This window comes from Aptenodytes patagonicus, chromosome 3 (assembly GCF_965638725.1).
Source record: "Aptenodytes patagonicus chromosome 3, bAptPat1.pri.cur, whole genome shotgun sequence".
Classification (NCBI taxonomy): Eukaryota; Metazoa; Chordata; class Aves; order Sphenisciformes; family Spheniscidae; genus Aptenodytes; species Aptenodytes patagonicus.
In genome coordinates, this window is record NC_134951.1 from 70,938,754 (window position 1) to 70,956,869 (window position 18,116).

The 18,116-nt window shown below is 39.5% G+C and overlaps 1 protein-coding gene across 2 annotated transcripts in view; it reads right to left on the reverse strand.

Moving 5' to 3' along the window:
* Positions 1-9,948: 9,948 nt before the first annotated feature.
* Positions 9,949-18,116, reverse strand: part of TULP4 (TUB like protein 4) — a 164,114-nt gene continuing 155,946 nt past the window's right edge. For both annotated transcript variants that reach the window (XM_076333777.1, XM_076333778.1), the window contains exon 15: positions 9,949-17,638. In XM_076333777.1, coding sequence (XP_076189892.1) covers positions 17,522-17,638 — 117 coding nt within the window. In that variant the 3' untranslated portion in view covers positions 9,949-17,521. The remainder of the gene's footprint in view (positions 17,639-18,116) is intronic.

Sequence of the window (18,116 nt, forward strand, 5' to 3'; positions counted from 1 at the left end):
CCACGACGTCTTTGAGTTTGTTCCAGTGTTAATCGTTTTCATCACTAAATGTGTCTTGCTTCTTTTTGTACTTGGCTTCAGCCCCCAGTCATTAGAGCTCGTGCCTTTCCCTGCTAAATTAAAGTGCCTTTTGATACCAGTATTTTAGTTAAGTTTTTTAAGATAGTGAGAATTATTTAATTATGCTCTTCTCTGAAAGAAGCTAAACAGACAAATCTCTTGCTGTGAGGCATTTTCTTCAGTTTTTGAACTTCATAGTTTTTCAACACTCTCCCTTCTTCCAAGATAGTTTAAAAACCTGGACAGCAGAAACAGACCCAGTATTTTATCAGGTGAAATCAATTCCCTCCTTCCACTGCCATACTTACCAATGTGAGGATTGTACTAGCTCTTTTTGCAAGAAGATCTCTTGGGATTGCTAACATATCACATTGAGATGCTTGTCTGCTCTGACCTGTGCCTCCAAATCAGAGCTGCAGCTTTCGGAGCTAAATTACGGATTTTGAAGATTTGTCCACAATCCTTGCTCCTAAATGCGTAACTTCACATTTGTCTATATTAAAATGCATTTTGTCTGTAATTTTTCACTGCCCTGCCCTTAGTGCTATTTGCCATTCTGGCAGTTTTGTGACACGTCCAGATTTGGTCAACCGCAATCCTGTATTTGCTTTCGAGTCCTGTTTACTGTCAGATCTAGTACTTGTCTCTGCAAAATCCTCTCAGAAACACTCCACTCAGTGATGATTCCACGTTGCAGGCTACTTTGTGAGATCTCTCGGTTCATTCCTAATCTATTTAAAGCACACCTCATTCGCACTAGTTATTGCTAATTTCTTTATTGGAACCCCAGGCAGTATTTCATCAAATGCCCTGTGAATGAAATTTTATCTACAAATTGAGGTAATAACCTCAAATAATGGTGTCAAAGGACACAGCGGGATAAGATCTCTTTTTTCTCCATAATAACATATCACCTAAAAATTACTTTCTCATGGTTTACATCCTTATATTCCAGTTTTTAACTGACTCCTATATCATCCTTTTTATTATTTTGCCTGCTGCTGGGGTCAGCATGGCTGGCCTGCTACCTACTTCCTTTTTTCAAATATTGTTAGCTAAGCATTTTCTCAGGCTCCCAAAATTTCTCAGACTATACAAAATTAATTAAAATGCACACCAGTTGGCTGGAATTCTTTTCAGCCTGCTCTGTGCCACTCTTGACAACAAACTAGCCAAGTCTCAACCTTTTGAAAAAAGAGTGAAACAGGATGAACTGACAGAAGTCAATTCTAGTTATTACCACAAGTCATTAACCATACTGTCTGAGAAACGAGTTTGGCAGGACATTTAATTTTTTACTTAATTTTAAACACAAGCGCAAACCCATCTATTTTAGCAGAAAAGGAAGGAAGGTGTTAAATGTGCTCAAGTCTAGCAATATGTTCTCCAACAGTAGTATGTGATACCATCTTGCATCGCTCAGGGTGACAAAGTATAGCTAGTAGACTCCCACATCTTTTCTTAAAGTTAGCTCATGTACCTTGTAGCTCATGTACTTTATAGAGAGATATTTTCTTATAAAGCTAAAATTGCAGAGCTGGCTCTGGAGCTTGGAATCTCTTGACACACTGCTCAATGCTGTCGTGTACCTTTTGCATCCTTGTGCGAGAAAGGAATTTCTTTAGAAGCATTTTATTTCAGGGCCGTACAGTAAGTTTCAGGCTATAGTAGGATTACATACAGTTATTGCCATCCACAAGAAAGAGTTGATAAATATTAAAATTACAGCTCTTGGGATCAGTCACAGTTTAAACCAAGTCCACCTCCTGGATACTGCTTATTGCATCTGCACTGTGAGCGATTGGACACAACACAGCTTGCTTTTTCACATCTCTGCATTGCTCTCAAGACTCAAATTCTTTGATGATTCAAGCCGTCTCTCCTGGCTACCTGTGGGTGGACTGGCTGGTCCCTCAGGGAATTACAATGAATACTCCTCCTGCAAGTTTGCTTATATCCACTGCTTTGCACTCCCAGGTGATTTCTGTTGCAGCAAGGATCTGTATTTCGCATTTACTTTATTTTTGTGACATACCATAAGACTCTGCTGCAGTCTGCAGTTCCCTCATCTCCTCTGGCTTTCGAAAGATTGCATTTGTTCCCTACAGTTGCAGTCTGTATGTTCATTCATCACGTACTCCATAGGAAAGTCCCCCTCTCGGTGAATTCATGCAGGCATGATGAAATAGGGTGAGCTGTCCTGCCTTCTTCTTCCTACCACAGGTGCACCTCAGGAATTGGTGTTTGCTTTGTGGATGCTCCCTCTTCACTCTTGATGCGCTGTTACAAAAAGCCCCTGCCCCACCACCACACTGTTACCATCACTGACAGATCAGGTTCCTTTGAGGCTTGCTGGTACGCTGTGTGTATCACACACTGGGAAGCCAGAGTGTTGTGTTGAAGGTGGTTTTATTTTGATTTTTTTTTTCTTTTTAATTGGCTTGATGAATACATCAAGGGAAATAAAGAACAGGGCAATAAAAAGGAAGCTATTAGAATGCAACACTGAGGGACTGAAACGATAGCTTATTCAATCACTCTGAGTCAGGCACAGATAACCGTTGTTACAGGGCTTCTCTGTGTCGCTGCGTTAGAAAAGTCATTGTCAGGAACCACCTGGGAGGAAAATCCAGTTAATTTGGTGAGCTTGCTGTGTGTAAAGCTCCTGGGAGTAGCATTCAGCTCATGGAGTCAATGAACCAAGGTCAGAAAATTCAGCTGCTGGTGTCATTTGAAGTAGCACAGTTTAATAATGCTTTTTGAAGACATCAGTGTTGCCGGACTTCGTTCAGATCATACAGCCTTTGGTAGCTTCAAAGTGATGATTAAGCTTTTAAAAATGGTGCCCTGCCTGTTGGTGACATGTTTTTGCACTGTAACATTTAAGCTTTACATATTTATCAGTCAAAATTTGATTATTAATACAATAAGAATGATATACATTCTTTGTTTAAAAGCACCATAAACAGACAGCATAATATTTTCCCTTAACACGTTCATACACTATAAAACACATGTAAGATTCTATTTCAAACAAAATAATTCACCTCCTCGTCTTACAAATCTTCAGTGAAATGATTTTACGCAGTATCTCTCTTCATCTTTAATCTCCTGGTAGGCAGAGAGTTGCAGTTTGCACCTCTCTGTTCAAGAAAAGGCATTGCTGATTTGGACATGTGCACTGATCGTGGAGGACACACCTGATAAAAAATGTGAAAGGCAGCTGTGGGGGTGATGATCCAAACATCCACTCCCTGTCCCAATTCTTCTGGGTAGGAGTTGTTTAGCCACAGCTTGCAGGACTGAGCAAAAGAGGTTTGCACTGCAGCAACTGCCTCCAAATTCCAGCGTAATTGTACACAGTGCAAACTGACAGTGCATGCCCAAAGACAGCTGGGACATAATTCATTCATTTTGGAAGAAAGGCTAATATAAGAAACTTACTGACACCAAGGATTGCCCATCACGGGATTTCATGTCACCTATTTTCAAAAACGTCTGATGAAATTGCTAGTGGTTGGAGCTACACCTGCATGAGTTTTCTATCTCCCAACTTTCCCTCACCCATAAAAGCACTGGCAGTGTTAACATCCCAAACAAGACACATAGGCTTGTTACTGCTCCACAAACATCAGCCTCAGGGGAGCATTTGACTTCATGGATGCCTGTGAATCTTGTCCAGGCTTGTGTTCCAATCATCTGATATTCTGGGCGAGACATTAAATTGCTGCATCCAAGGCTAAGCTCAAGAATAGTTATGTCTTCAGGGGTAACTGTGGCTGATTTGTATCCATGACTTGAGGCACAGCCTGCATGCAAAAAAGTCCCTCAGCTTTTCATAAGAGAATTTATTAAGTCTGAGTTTTTTTCAAGTCACTGATTAGCTTAGGGACTCATTTATGACATGGAGAATTTATCACATAAACTTACTCTCTTCTGCCATGAATTTGATGAGGCCTGAGCTGCTGATGGGATTAAAAACCTTTCTCCATTGGTACACAGTTCTGTTCTCGAAATGAATACTTGCTTTGGATCCTCTGTTGCTCTCTCTGCACCTTTTTTTTATCATCTTTTGGAAATATCAAACATTAGATAGATTTTGCAGCTTCTGTATCATTTGGTAGTGCTAATAACCTGGTGAAGTCAATGCCTAGTTAACACTGTTCATTCTTTGGATTAAATTAATTCTGTAGTAACAGAGACAATGACGATCTCAGTAGGAGTCACACTTGTAACCCATCCAATGGCGCCAGTGCCCAGGGAATACACAGGGACTCCTTCAGCTCTCTGTGTTGCACAACAATTAATATTTGTCCTAACAAATTCCTCCAACATCCTTTCCTGAGCACTTTTCAACTCCATTCTTTCCGCTGGTACTTGAAAACATCTTAAACTTCTACACGGACATCTAGGCCTAATGTTTCTATGAAGGTGAATCACTTCTATAACATTTCCTCCTGATATCATCATGTGCTTCTTCCCTAACTTTACATACTTTAATAGGTTATCAACAACATCAGAGAGGAAACTGGCCAAGCAGTTAATGGACCGACAGCATCTGCCTCATTAGCACTGACTGCATTTATCTAGTGCTCTCAAACTTTTCAAACAGAGCTTCAACACCTACCCGGTATTTTAAAGTCATATGTACTTACAGGTCTTCCTGAGTTATCTTGAAATTGATCAGTTAAATCATGGCTGTCAGTTGTTTTGTATGATTACTAACTCATGCATGTAATTACCACCTAACTTAACTATTTTGAGAGTAAATTTCGTTGTACATCCTGTTCTTTGGAATCTCTTCAGCTGATTACTTCTCAATTGCCTGCTACGCTAAGATTCCTCCAAAGGAACGTAGAGATCCAATTTAAAGACACTTAACGTCATCAGTTGTCTGTAAAACTCTACTCAAAACCATTTTAAATATCTGTTCTTTTGATCAAATTGTTTTCAACTTTGTCTCTTGCACCGAGTAATCTACACATAGTAGATTAACACAACAACTTTGGGAACGTGATAAATATCACTTTATCTTAATGAATTCCATGTTTTGGTCCTTCAGACCTGACCTCCAGCTTAGGACAGCTGCACATCTTTGATCTTTTCTTCATTGGCTTGCTTGTAACTTCACAGATGCAAGCAATCTTGCTATGAGGTTGTTGATTGCTGTTATCTTTGGATAAATAAAGATATTTTCCTAATGGATGCAAATGGCTCTTAGTATGCACCATTTTCTACTTCAGCATATTTGATTTTAGATCATAATTCTCACCATCTTCTAAAATTTTGATTCTCTTCACATTTAATATTCACACGGTAACAATTTCCACCAAAAAAAAGTTTCCATAGCCACTATCTTTCTAGTGAGGATGGCACAGATGACCATCATTGTAGGTTATGCATTGATATATCTGAATATAAGTGATTTACACTAATGCACCAGCTCATGAGTTTTGTCCTTACTTCTTCTGAAGGTAAGGTACATTCTGTCTCATATGCTGCTGATCCACCCCCGACAGCTTCACTGACTTCCCAGAAGCCTCTCCTTTCTCAATTGCTATTGCCTTGCTCTCTGGACAGCTTTTTCGTCGTGAACATACTGCAGTACTTCTGATGATACTCAATGTGATGCATTTTACTCTCACCCGAGTTTTCTATGATCTCCAGAAGTGGAATCTAATTGTGGATTCTGGCAGCTGTCCGAAGGATGCTCTCTCAACTTATGGCCTGAGGGGACACTTCATTGGCATCTGGAACTTCTGAAGTTCATAGCAGAACTTCCAGTGTGCATTATACATAGGCTACAGTTTTTGGAAAGATGTCCACTCTTTTTTCACACTCACTGATATGTTCTGTTGATCAGATGCAATTCAAATCTGCTAAAACCTGTATATTTTTTAAACCGCAGATAAAATTATTAGTATCATATAAGTAGGAATACTAGCAGTGGATTTATGAACAAAACTGGAATCTTGGTTTTAGTGACTCTCTAAGCCATACAAATAAAGCCTGTCAAAATGAATGTTTGTCACCTCAGATTATACTAGCTACCACAGCAGCTCAAGGAGAAAAACCTTAAGGTACGTTCATAGATCTGATGAAAACAAGGATGCTTCCCTCATTAGAAAGCATCATAAAATGAAAGAGAAGTCACTCAGAAGTCAAATCACAGTTCCGTGACTTCTGCAGATAAGACTCTGCATTTGCCTGCCTCCGTGTGAGGGAATTAGAAGACTCCGTGATGTTTAAATCATCTTTAGTATCTTCCCTTTGCTATAACTGCCTCATATAGACTCTTGTCTAAAATGAACATCCTTTCAGATTTTAAAAAATCCTAAATGGCTTTGAAAGGAAAAGGAAGAAATTAATCTCACGAAAACTGTGCAACAAAAGGAACAAAGATACTCTTGTTTTAAGAGAGAGGACTATCACCACAGAGTGCAATGAGAAAGGAGGAGAACAAAGAAATGTTACTTACTGCAGTTCAAATCTAACTTTCCTCCTTATCCATGGGGAAGTGAGAAATGGAAGAAAATGTGGAGCAGTTGGAAAGGATAAAAATATCAGGAGATGCAACAAAGCAAAACATTCCCCCAGATGAACAGGTTTCCCTTTGATCGAACAAAAAAAGATTTGAAATGTATCTGTTTTAAACAGAACAGAAAATGAGAATATGCAATACACAGCTATAACGGATGAGGCGCGAGATGAAAGTTCTGAGATGAATCTTGATTGACGTGAAGTGCTCCAAGTTTTTTTTTTCTAATCTTGTACAACTCCCTCACAACTAGGTAATTACTTAGCTCCTGAGTGTATCCTATTAAGATTGCATATTGAAAGCTGGGCTGCTGTTGAAAAAATTAGCAATAAGACTGCTATTTTACTATTGATAGTGATTTTGGTAGTAATGCCAATAAAAAATGGAATATGCCATTGACCAGAGAACATCAACAATAACCTGTCTTGGTGAAAAAGCTCATGATGTAGCTAGTAGTTATCTAATCATATATACAAGCTTAAGTATATGTATAGCTGCTGTATTCTCAGTTTCTGTTTAAAAAGCCCCTGCTTAAATATTGTTCACTCACTGTCTGCCTATGTCCTTCTGACCTCTAAACCAGGCAGCATAAATAGAGGGCATTGGGCACAAATAGCCCTTGTATTCATCTAAATCATAAAAATAAGATAGCACTATTATCAACAACAACCACAATCATATATAAAAAAGAACAAGTAAATGCTACTTTTTCCCTCTACGAGGCAAGAAAATGATCGCAGGAATCTTTCTAGGATATTTTCCTAAATGCTCACATTTTGTTTGCTGCAGCCCCTGTTAATTGATGAATTTTGCATTTGCGTCACCTGCCATTTCCAGGCAGGCATGTCTCAGCAGTCATCTCCCTCAAACAAGCCACCTCCCTAGATCTGTCTGCTTCCTTTCATGCCTCCTCTCTCTCAAGAGCTTGTTACAGCTCCAGTGTTTTCATTTAGTCACATTTCCGTACTGACATGTACAGAAGGTGATGCAGCGAACTTGAAGTTTACTTACAAACTACAAGTGACTACATGTGTTAAATTTAGCTGGTTGCACCCAGCAGAGAGGGGCCTTCCAAAAACGATCTTCCAGAACAACAAACCAAACTGCATTAGCTCAGTTCCATGAGCAAAGGAGTAAACAAATTGTTACCCTGATTGAATCAATTACCAGTGCTGTGGCTGGCAGGACCCCCCCAAATTAACACTAAAAAGGGGCAGGGAAGCAGAAGATGACTATATTTTAAGTCAATATCCTACACAAAGAAGGAAAAACCTGAAAACTGCTGGAACCTCGATCTAAAAGGAAACTGCATGAATCAGCTTAGTTCACCTGGCCAGTTACTAGCTCAGGGAAACACTGAAACTAGCTAAAGCAAAAAGCAAAACAGCACAAGGCCAAAGCAGAGAGCCGTGACAGAAGCTATATTACTGTTCCATTCCTCTGTCTCCAAACTTAACAACTAATTTCATAATTTCTGCATTTTAGTAGAATTTGAATTTCACCTTTAAACTCATCTAGAGCTAAGGGAGGTTTCATGAATGTTGGCAGATCCCCAGCTCATTCCCTGAGCAGTGCTGATGTTAGGACTTTTCACAGTTGCAGTGCAAAGCATTCAGACACCGGGTTGGGAATCCTCCCCCTTCTCCTCATTCCCAGAGCCTGACGCTCCAGGTTTAAGCTTGTTTTAGAAATGCTGGAGTACGAATGGTGACACTGGTTCACAGTGAGAATCCATTTAAGCCCAGTGTTTTGTGTCCTACAATAGTCATTTGCAGATTCCTTGGGAAGAGCAAGAACCGAGAAAATTCATACAGTATTTCCCTTAATACTCTCCCAGCCTCTGACTATTTTCAGCCCAGGGAACTTTCTGCCCCTGTTGTAGTTTGTTTAGTGTCCCAACGGATATCTCTCTCATGCACTTTTCCAGTCTTGCTTGAATTCTTGTAAACTTCTTGTATCACAGCATCCTCTGGCAAAGTGGTCTGCTGCCCACTTCCTTGAAGAACCACCTCCTTTTGTTTGATATCCTGCCCCACTATTATTTCACTTTATTTTCATTTTATAGCTCCTAGTTTTTCTGCAGTAAGAGACAATGAACAGACAATCCCTACCCACCTTTCCACATTACTCCTGTTTTGGTGGCTCTCTAGCAATCCCTTTAAGCTCTCTGTTTTCCAGGCTGAAGAGCCCTAGCCTTCACAGTTATTCCTCATGTAGAAGTTGTTTTATGCCTTTGATCGTCCTTGTTGCCCTGCTGTGAATCTTCTCTAGATCTAATCTACCTTTTCTAAGACAAGGGAACCGGTACCGCACAGTGTGCAAAGTGTGGTGACCAACAGTTTTATACAGTGACCCTGTATTTTCTGCTTTGCCGCCAATTCTTTTCCTAAACATTACTAATATTTTATTTTCGCCTTTTGACTGCTGCTGAGCACCAACCTGATGTTTTCAGAGCGCAATCTATCAAACTCTCAGAGGTCTCTTCTGAGTAGTAGAGGTCACTTCAGAGGCCATTACCGCAAACGTGAAGTTAGAACTGTTTTGTTTCCCCATGTGTATCACTTTACATTTACCTATACTGAGTTTCATCTGCGATTTTATTGCCAAGTTTCATAAAGACTTTCTGAGGTTCTTGACGATTGGCCATTGCTCTTACTATCTTGAATGACTTCGTATCATCAGTAAATTTTATAGCTCACTGTTCAAACTCTTCTCAAGGCCACCCATGAATACGTGAGGATCCAGCACAGACCCCTGCAAAACTTCACTGGTAACCTGGGTCCATTATGAGGATCCATGCTAGGATTCTCTCATTTGTGCCAGAGCTGGGATGTTTATTATGCAAGGTAAGCTACTTTACTACCTTTTTTATTTCCTCAGCCCCCGGAATGCTTATTTTAGTTAAAAACCAGAGAATGAACACTGGCCATCACAGCATTTTATTCTGTTATTAAAGATGACAGGACAGAGGAATCCCTCGTGGTAATGTTAAAGTTTCCAGTATATCAATGACAAAATGAGAAGTACCACAAACCCCAAAGGTAATTTCCTTAAAAAGGAAAGCAAGCAGAGGAGAAATAGCAGAAGAATCGGCTGATATCCAGGCAGATGGGAACATTATTATGATGAAATCTTTGCCATCCACCCTCCCATATGAAGGACACAAAGCATGATGGGCTGGTACACGCATCAGGTTCAGTGGAACTTGCGGGTACAGTTATTGAAAAGAGAAAGCATAACGGCATCTGGCTATTTATTATTCAGGTCATTCCAGTGCAGATTTGTCATCTGCTTTAAAAGTACCTAAGGTGCTTGACAAGATGCAGAATGCAACAAAAACAAGTCAGGAATTTTCTAGTCTGCAAAATTTTATTAAGCAACAGCTGGACAACTCTTACAACTCCAAATCATCAAGGAAAAATAGGGCAATCAGTCCATCTCTCAATCATGTAGACAGTAAAGAATTTGAACAAACCACATTTTTATAGGGAAACCAACAATGCTTTCTAGGCACCTCCTGCAAAATCTATTACACAAGATACATAAAAGGAGAGGCAGATCAGAGTAGTTTTTAAGTACAATGGAAACCAGGTATACCATGGTATACTGAGGAGAAAAAAAAGAAGAAAACTTGAGATTCCAAAAAATATGTTTAAAAAATAGTATAGGTATGTAAAAGTACACAATTTGTGTACCAAATTTTCAAAAGCCTTAAGAAAAACATGCTGGGCTTGCTAGCTCAAGAATGCATGCACCTGCATGACTATATATGCTCATTAAATTAAAAAAAAAAGGAAAAAAAAAATCCAAAATCATGTTCAAAGTTATAGTACCAAAATAATGCATTTATAAACAAATGCAACTCCCCTTCTTTTTCAGGAAACGCTACAGTGCCTTTTCAATCAAATGCATCCCCATGCTATTCCACAACACCATATATTTTATCTACAATAAACAACGAGATCTTGAACAGACATACCCTTCCCCAAACGCACAACACACAAAAATAAAAAGAAGCAGCGAATGCAGAAATAGTGAAACGAAATGCAACCAAAGGCAAAACATGTATCAAGCAAACAAAAGAAACAAAGGGAAAATTAGGAAAGTTCTGAACAAATAGCTTGAAACAACATAGGTAGGAATTACAAGCCGAGCACTATTCCGATGAAATACTTGAAACTCAGGTGTCTGCACACTGTTCAAAAATGTTTCTCTTTTATTATTACTTTAATCTTAATCCATATCTTAAACCATCTACTTGGCCGGTAAGATAAGCATTCCACAAATAGACAACATCTGTTAGGATTCAGAATTGCTGAATCAGATCATATTTTTAAATTTGTAATAATGCAAACTGGAGGGCAAGGATTAAGAATAAACTGGCAGGCTTTAACATCATACCATCTAATTTTTTCATTGAACGCTCTGGATAGGTAAGTATTCGGTGTTTTCATTTATTTAATTTTGTGTCTCACAAAATCATGTGGTTTTGATCCTGCAGTCAGCTCTGGGTCAGCAAACCTGTGCACTTGCATAGTGCTCCACAACAATCAATTTGCCTTGAAGCACAAATTTCTCATTACAGATCCATTTGCAAAATCAAAAGTTGAAGGGTGAAGTTTTTAATTTTCTTAGCAAGAATTGCTTCACTGAATCCTATTTCATTCTTTTGTTTGGTTAATTGCTTTTGTCTTGATGCAGCAACAATCAAACTGCCCAAAGAAATTATCTCCTGATACATCTTCAGAGATATCAGGCAACACGCAAAGCTGAGCCTTTTAATCTTAAAACTTCTCTGCAGGATTTTTTTAGAAGAAAATTAAATAAATACAAAGATAAAATAATTCACGTAGCCCATTGTTCACAAGTAGTAATTAATCTTATTCCTTCGAGAATGGTGCATGTAAATTCCAGTCCTGCAAAGAGGACCTGTGGTGTCTACCTGCAGACTACTCCTGAGGGTAGCAGGACTCTAAATTGGTATTTGCTGATGGAGGATTGTGCTTGCCTTGAAGGTGAAGGGACTTGAAAATGAAAAAAATCATCTACCAGAATTTTTCCATTCTTGCCAGCAGGATGATAACATTTGCTCTCTTACACTGGGAAAACCATTATGCCAATCTCTAAATAACATAAACAGCTTGCTCTCCTGTGATGGAATCCTGGAAATGGGAATAAAAGGCAAAATCTGAATGACTACTCTGTGGCCAGGATTTTACTTCTAGCATTCTTCAGGGGGGTTATATGGAATGGTCAATATAGTTGTTGGCTAATGCTTTATAATTTTCTTAAGTGGATATACGGGTCATATAAGCCATTCTTACTTTATAACCACATAGTAATGGGAAAGTACATTTTGGGTTGGATTCTATTCTCTTATGTATCTTGGTGTAACCACGTGGTGAGGCTAGAAGTTGGCCCTCTGTCAGCATGCCACGCAAGTGACTCATCTGTTACTAATCTCCGAGTCAGATTTACTGGTCTGGAGTGGTTTGGGCTCTGCAGAAATGTGCAATTTCCAAACTGTTGCTCTGGGAAACGCACTCTTAAAAGCTAGTGAAAACTTACTCTCTCTCCTCTCCCCTTTCTCTCAATCAAATCAGTTTTTGCACGTGTTGCTTTCTTCATATGAGGATTTAAACTGTTTCTGACAGGTAACAGGGCACCAAGATAACATAGGATCACACACATCAGGCTGCAAAAAGCAAATGCACAGAAATTGTCTGAGGCAACAATCAGGCAAGCTCTGAAATCTGTTTAGAATTTCTGAGAGGACACTAAAAAGACACATCAAGGAAAGCCTGGACCTACACAAAGTCTAGGCTCAAGGCTTCAGCAAAGTCAGATATCTTTGTCTAACACCTGTACACCTTCATGCATCTTCATAAAAACAATGGAACAAAACTGGACAGAGAAATGGGGAACTGTTTTACTTGTGGTTGCATCACAGAAAGATTATCTAACTGAGATGAACCTGTGTACAGGTTTACTGTCATACAACCAATATTCAGGCAGCCCATGGCACGTGTTACTGCTACCTCTGGAACCGAGTGCGAAATTATTAATGTGGTAATTCCTTTTTTTCCTCTTTCACCCCTCTCCTTCTCATAGTTTCTTAGGGTGTTGCAGAAACATGATATTCTCGCTGTTTCAAGCTAAAATTTGCCACTCCGTGCATGCTGCACTTCATACCAGACTTTTATAAGTATCGATTTTTAGACTCTGTTAGGAGCTATATTTTGAGGATATCAGCCATATTTTTTCAAAAGAATCGGGTTCTCTGTTGCATCCCTTTGCAACTCCAGTGGAGCAGATTCTGACTTCAAACGGCCACCATGGCCACAGGCTGGCATCGGGGCTTTCTCTGCCCAAAGCCACTGCAGTCCAAACCCCACGGCAGCTGCACGCTGCTCTTGGAGCAGACCTAGAAGGACAAGTGGAGGAACGCCTGTTCCACCAGGTCTCCGATGGAGCATCTTGAAGAGGCAAAGGTGCTGCAGGCAGCATCAGGGCTCAGCTCCATCAGCTCTGTGCAGTGCTAGCTCAGGTATCAGAAGCACTATGGCTGTGTTGGAATCAGCTGAGCCCAGCTGAAGAAGGAGTGTTATTAGTCTGAGCAGAGGAAAATGCATTTACTGCTACACTATTTCTTGTGCCTCAGCTAGCTTATTCCAAGCTAGTTTGCTTGTATCTCTGCATAGCACTGAATTACGCCATTGCCAAACCCTACTGCACTATGCAATGAACTTCTTACAAACTGAGCCTATATTATTATACACTCTTTTATCACTTAAGCCACCTTATTTTATATCTCAAGAAAAATCACTGTACTAAGAAAAGGGAAAGTAAATCAAGCCTTGTATTTTTAAAACCACTCCCAACTGAAATATATAGTTAGAAACAAAGGAGGAAAACAGCGGAGGACAGATTTTTGCAGGTCCCAAAGAAGTCATCTACACTCTTTGTAGTCTACACAGTCCTCCATAGCAAACTCACTGCATTCAGCCACCAAAAAATATTTTTGCCCGCCTGCATTATGAAATTTTGCATACTATCCAGCAAAAAACAGGTCTTCCGATATGCATTTTTAACTTCTTGCAGCAAAACATACTGCTAGCAAACAATTACTTACAAAGATGCTCTTTAAATATAAATAACAAAGTGTGTATAACTCACTGATACATAGTAATAAAATAATCCCTAAATCACTTATTACATTATGCAAGATAAATAATTTGTCTTTTGGACATTAACAGAAAATCTGCATTAAATTATCTTTAAAAAACCACTCAAAATTCCCTAAAAAAAAAACCCCAACAAAAAACCCAACCAAAAACCCCAACAAAAAACCCCATAAAGCCCCTAGAATGTCACAATTATTGCACAACTAAAAAAAAGCTTTGGAAAAAACATACTTAACTACTGGAAATTACTATATGTATAAAAGAACTAGATATTTCTGAACACTTTGCTACATTCTTCCTAGAAGAACTTAGTTATCGACAGAAAACCTGGGTTTTACTAATAAAATATAAAATGCAACATCTATCTTTTGGCTGAATGCAATAATGATCTTCAGGATTTAAACGATTATTTTGCGGGGGGCTTTTTTAAATTTGTTTCCTATATTGTACTTCAATGAAAAATAAAACAACTGTCACCTTCACTTGCTCTTTGTGTAATTTAGGATCCAGTTGCACACTCACGACATTTCCATAATTCCCGTTCCTTTCATTAAAGTTCTATATATTTGAGAGTATTTTCTCTCTCTAATACTGGGTATTCTCTACGCCATGAAAATCCTCAATTAAAGGGACTCCATTACATTATTTCCAAAAAGATAAAAGATTATCTTATTCCAATAGCATTTTCTGACAAGTAAATGGGAAGGATGTTGGAAATTGCATTTATTTTCCTAATTTTTGATAATTGTTCCTTGTGCTTTGCTGGGGCAGAAACCAGCTCTCTTCTATGCCAAGGCTCTTTGTAAGTGCCATCCGAAGGACGCAATCATGACCTGGGCCAATGAAACCAAATTACTAACTGCTACTTGTTGTATCGGCTTTCATTTCTTGGTTCTCCATTAGCATAAAACTGCTGATAATTGGAAAAATTTGGCAACGAACCAAGTGAAGCAGAATAGTGTTCCCTGGAAGGTTAAAGAAACTGCATGCAGAAGTCCTTCTATTTAGATTAGATTTTGTTCAGAAAAAACATTCATGTTTTTTCCACGTAATAAGAATTTTGGCTTAAAACTACAGGTGATGTTCCTTCCAGCTGAAGATTTCTAACATGTGACTGAGCGGCCCTTCCCTCAGCAAGCAAGCCAGCAAGCCATGGTATGTTTCTTCTCTTACAGTGTTCAGTGTGTGCCTGTTATATTCTATTTAGGGTATGACTGGTTAGCACAGACCTTAGGGCAGGTGAGGACTCTCATCCGCCAACTTTCCTCCTTGTGTATTGGAATCAGCGGACTGAGAATTCAACCTACTGTTCGTACAGCGTGTAACTCAATATAGACAAAGGGCTTAACAGTGCTTCCTCCACAAAAATCCAAGGGAAACACTTCCATTGATTTTAAAGGGACCAGAACCAAATCCATTTCGGTTCCTCTGTTCCACATTATACATACAGGCACTCAAACTGCTGAATAAATCATGCACGTGAGAAAGAATACAAATGGACCCAGACAACTGATAGAAATTCAACAAAATTAAATTAATTAAACCAAACAACGATCTGCCAGATGCCAAGGGGAATGTGTGCCTGACCACTCCCAGACGCAAGCAGAAGCTGCTGAGCTTTGGGATAATACAGGCATGGTACCATCTACTTCCCCCCTCCTTCCTTCCTACCTCTGCTTCCTCTCTCCAAGAAAACCATTTTGCAGGTGGTTTTTCCTGGACTTACCCTGCGGGACATTACCTGTGATTGATCTGCCTCGTCACCTCCCTTGGCAACTCTGAAACGCCTCTCTGACTGGAATTACTCCCTCTGTGCTGCACAGCTCTAGAAGCCTCAGCAGAGCAGAAGTTATAAGCTCACTGCATGTTGGCAAGTTCTACTACAGCAGGGTCTTCTCTTATGTGATACGTTCCTCTAGAAAGAATCAAATGCAACACACATCTGTCCTACCATTAGGATTTAAGAAAAGCAAAGAGAGAAAATCACGCCTATTCATCTTAAGTTATACCGAGCTTTTCAAGTAAGAAGTTAAACTGTGGATGAAAGACAAAGACAAAGCAGCCGTCAACACCTCAACCAACATATCTTTGTCAGCATGCCTTTCACTTCAAAAGAGTAATTTCTGAAGGAAATCTGCAGTTACGTTTTGTAATCTAACGACCAAATAATTACATGAATAGTTTGGGGGTTTGTGTATTACTGGGGAAACTACTTCCATATCAAAATATATTCCATAGCAAAATGCAGGCAAGGAGGAAAGAGAGAAAGCAAACAAATATGTGCACAACACAAGGACAACACAGAAACTCTTCTGTGCAAGCAACCCTTCTGAAATGCTCAGTCCATAAGAACTGCAGGGAGTCATGCTACAGTTATTGAGCCTTCCTCTGTAACACTCCATGTAAACTTTTGGCTTCCCGCTCTTAGCTGGAGCATTATATTCTCAAACCACAGTCACAAAGACTACTCAAGTAGCAAGGTGATAAAAGGGATGATTCTGTCCAGTTTTTCCTTCCTCTTTCAACTCATTTGTTCTCCAGCCAGCCATGATGTTGTTTCCTGTAATGAAATTGCTTTCCTGATGAAATTGCTTCCTGTAATGACTTGCTATACTTCTGTCTCCTTCCTAATTCAAGCACTGATACACTGTTGTAGGACTTGATTCATACTGATTGCTAAGAAGACTGAATACACTGGGCCTTCTCATTCGCTTGAAAGACTTTGTTTATAAAGTGTAAACACGTTTAAATGAGAAGCATGTACAGGCGTGGCCTTGGAGGTACATGTGGTCACGCTGTACCTCTCTCAACTACAGGCCAAATTGGAGAATACTGCTGATCAATATGAGCAAAGAAGCAACGCTCATAATTATTTCCTCCCCTATTTTCTGTTACCTACTGAAAGTTGTTTATCCCCAATAACAAAAGAAGCAACGCTCGTAGTTATTTCCTCCTCTATCTTCTGTCACCTACTGAAAGATGTTTATCCCCAATAACAGCACACAAAACAAGCAGACATCAACTTCTTTGATACGGTGGGTTTTTAAACCACCCATTGATAACAATTGTTTCTCTTCTGAATAATACATCATTATTTATAAATTAAACATTGACCTACATAAGCCTCCTTGGAACTTGTGGTGCTCAGTTATTATCAGAGATCAGAGAAGAAACACGTGTCTTCAAGTATTATAGCTTCTTTTTTTTCTTTTTTTTGCTGCTATCACTGATGTAGTAGTAGTAGAGGAGGAGGAGGAGGAGGAGTAGTACAAACTGGACCAGAAAAAAAGTTATGTTCCCTGTTTTAAAAAGAAGAGCATGATATAAGGCAGTCTATCAAAAAGAGCAGTCTTTTTTAATCCCCCTATGAGCTTACATCAGCTACTGTAGCAAACACGGCAGAACCACCACAACAAGCCAAAAGCCACACTCTCCACGTAACACTGAATGGCTCTCAACCCTTCGCTCTTTCTGAGACCCAGCACAATGCTTAAAAAGAAAAAGAACACCCGAAAACAAACAAACGAACAAACAAACAAAACTGAAAACAGCCCCCCACCCTCCACCCCATGACTGATTAGAGTTAATGCCCCTCTGTTGGGCACCAAGAGACTTTTCCAGTTTTACTGCCTTCTTCGCTCCCAGGCGCCTCTGCACACCTAAAGCAGGCTGCCCTGACATTTTCCGGTTTGGACTTTATGAGAAGTTTAACATTTTCCTCTCTCCAGTCTCTGCTTGTTCATTTGAGGCGTTGAGTCACATTAGCCAGAGCAACAGCAAAGGCTTGCACTGCAGAAAATGGATACTGAAAGTCCAAAATGTAAGCATTGCCATCAATCCTTCCAAACTGCATCACCTGGGAAGCAGGGGAAGAGGAGAAGGGAAGCAAAAAGAGAACAAGGTCAAAAAAAGTGAACGACAGAAAAGGAACCAGAGAAGAAAAAAAGCGAAATATTTTTGCTCCTGTGTAAGAACACCTCACCTCCTGAGCTAATACGAATGGGGCTACTCACAGAATGGGGTATGATGCCAAAGAAGAGTAAGACCACTGTACTATTTGTCTGTATAGAGTATTTGACGGCAATATTTGACTCTACAGTCAATTTACTCTACAGAGTAAATTACAGAGTAAATTGAGCTTTAAAACATGCTAGACTGTATACAGCATTGGTGTAAGTAGATTGTCACCAATTACTTCAGCAGATGTGGGTTACACCAGCACCACACTTCCTGCAGGAAAATACCATTCTCTCCCTTGGAGAGAATCCTGTCATCAATCAGCCCATCAGAAGAACAGATTTTGTTTTCAAAGAAAGGAGCTTTTAGGAAAGGGG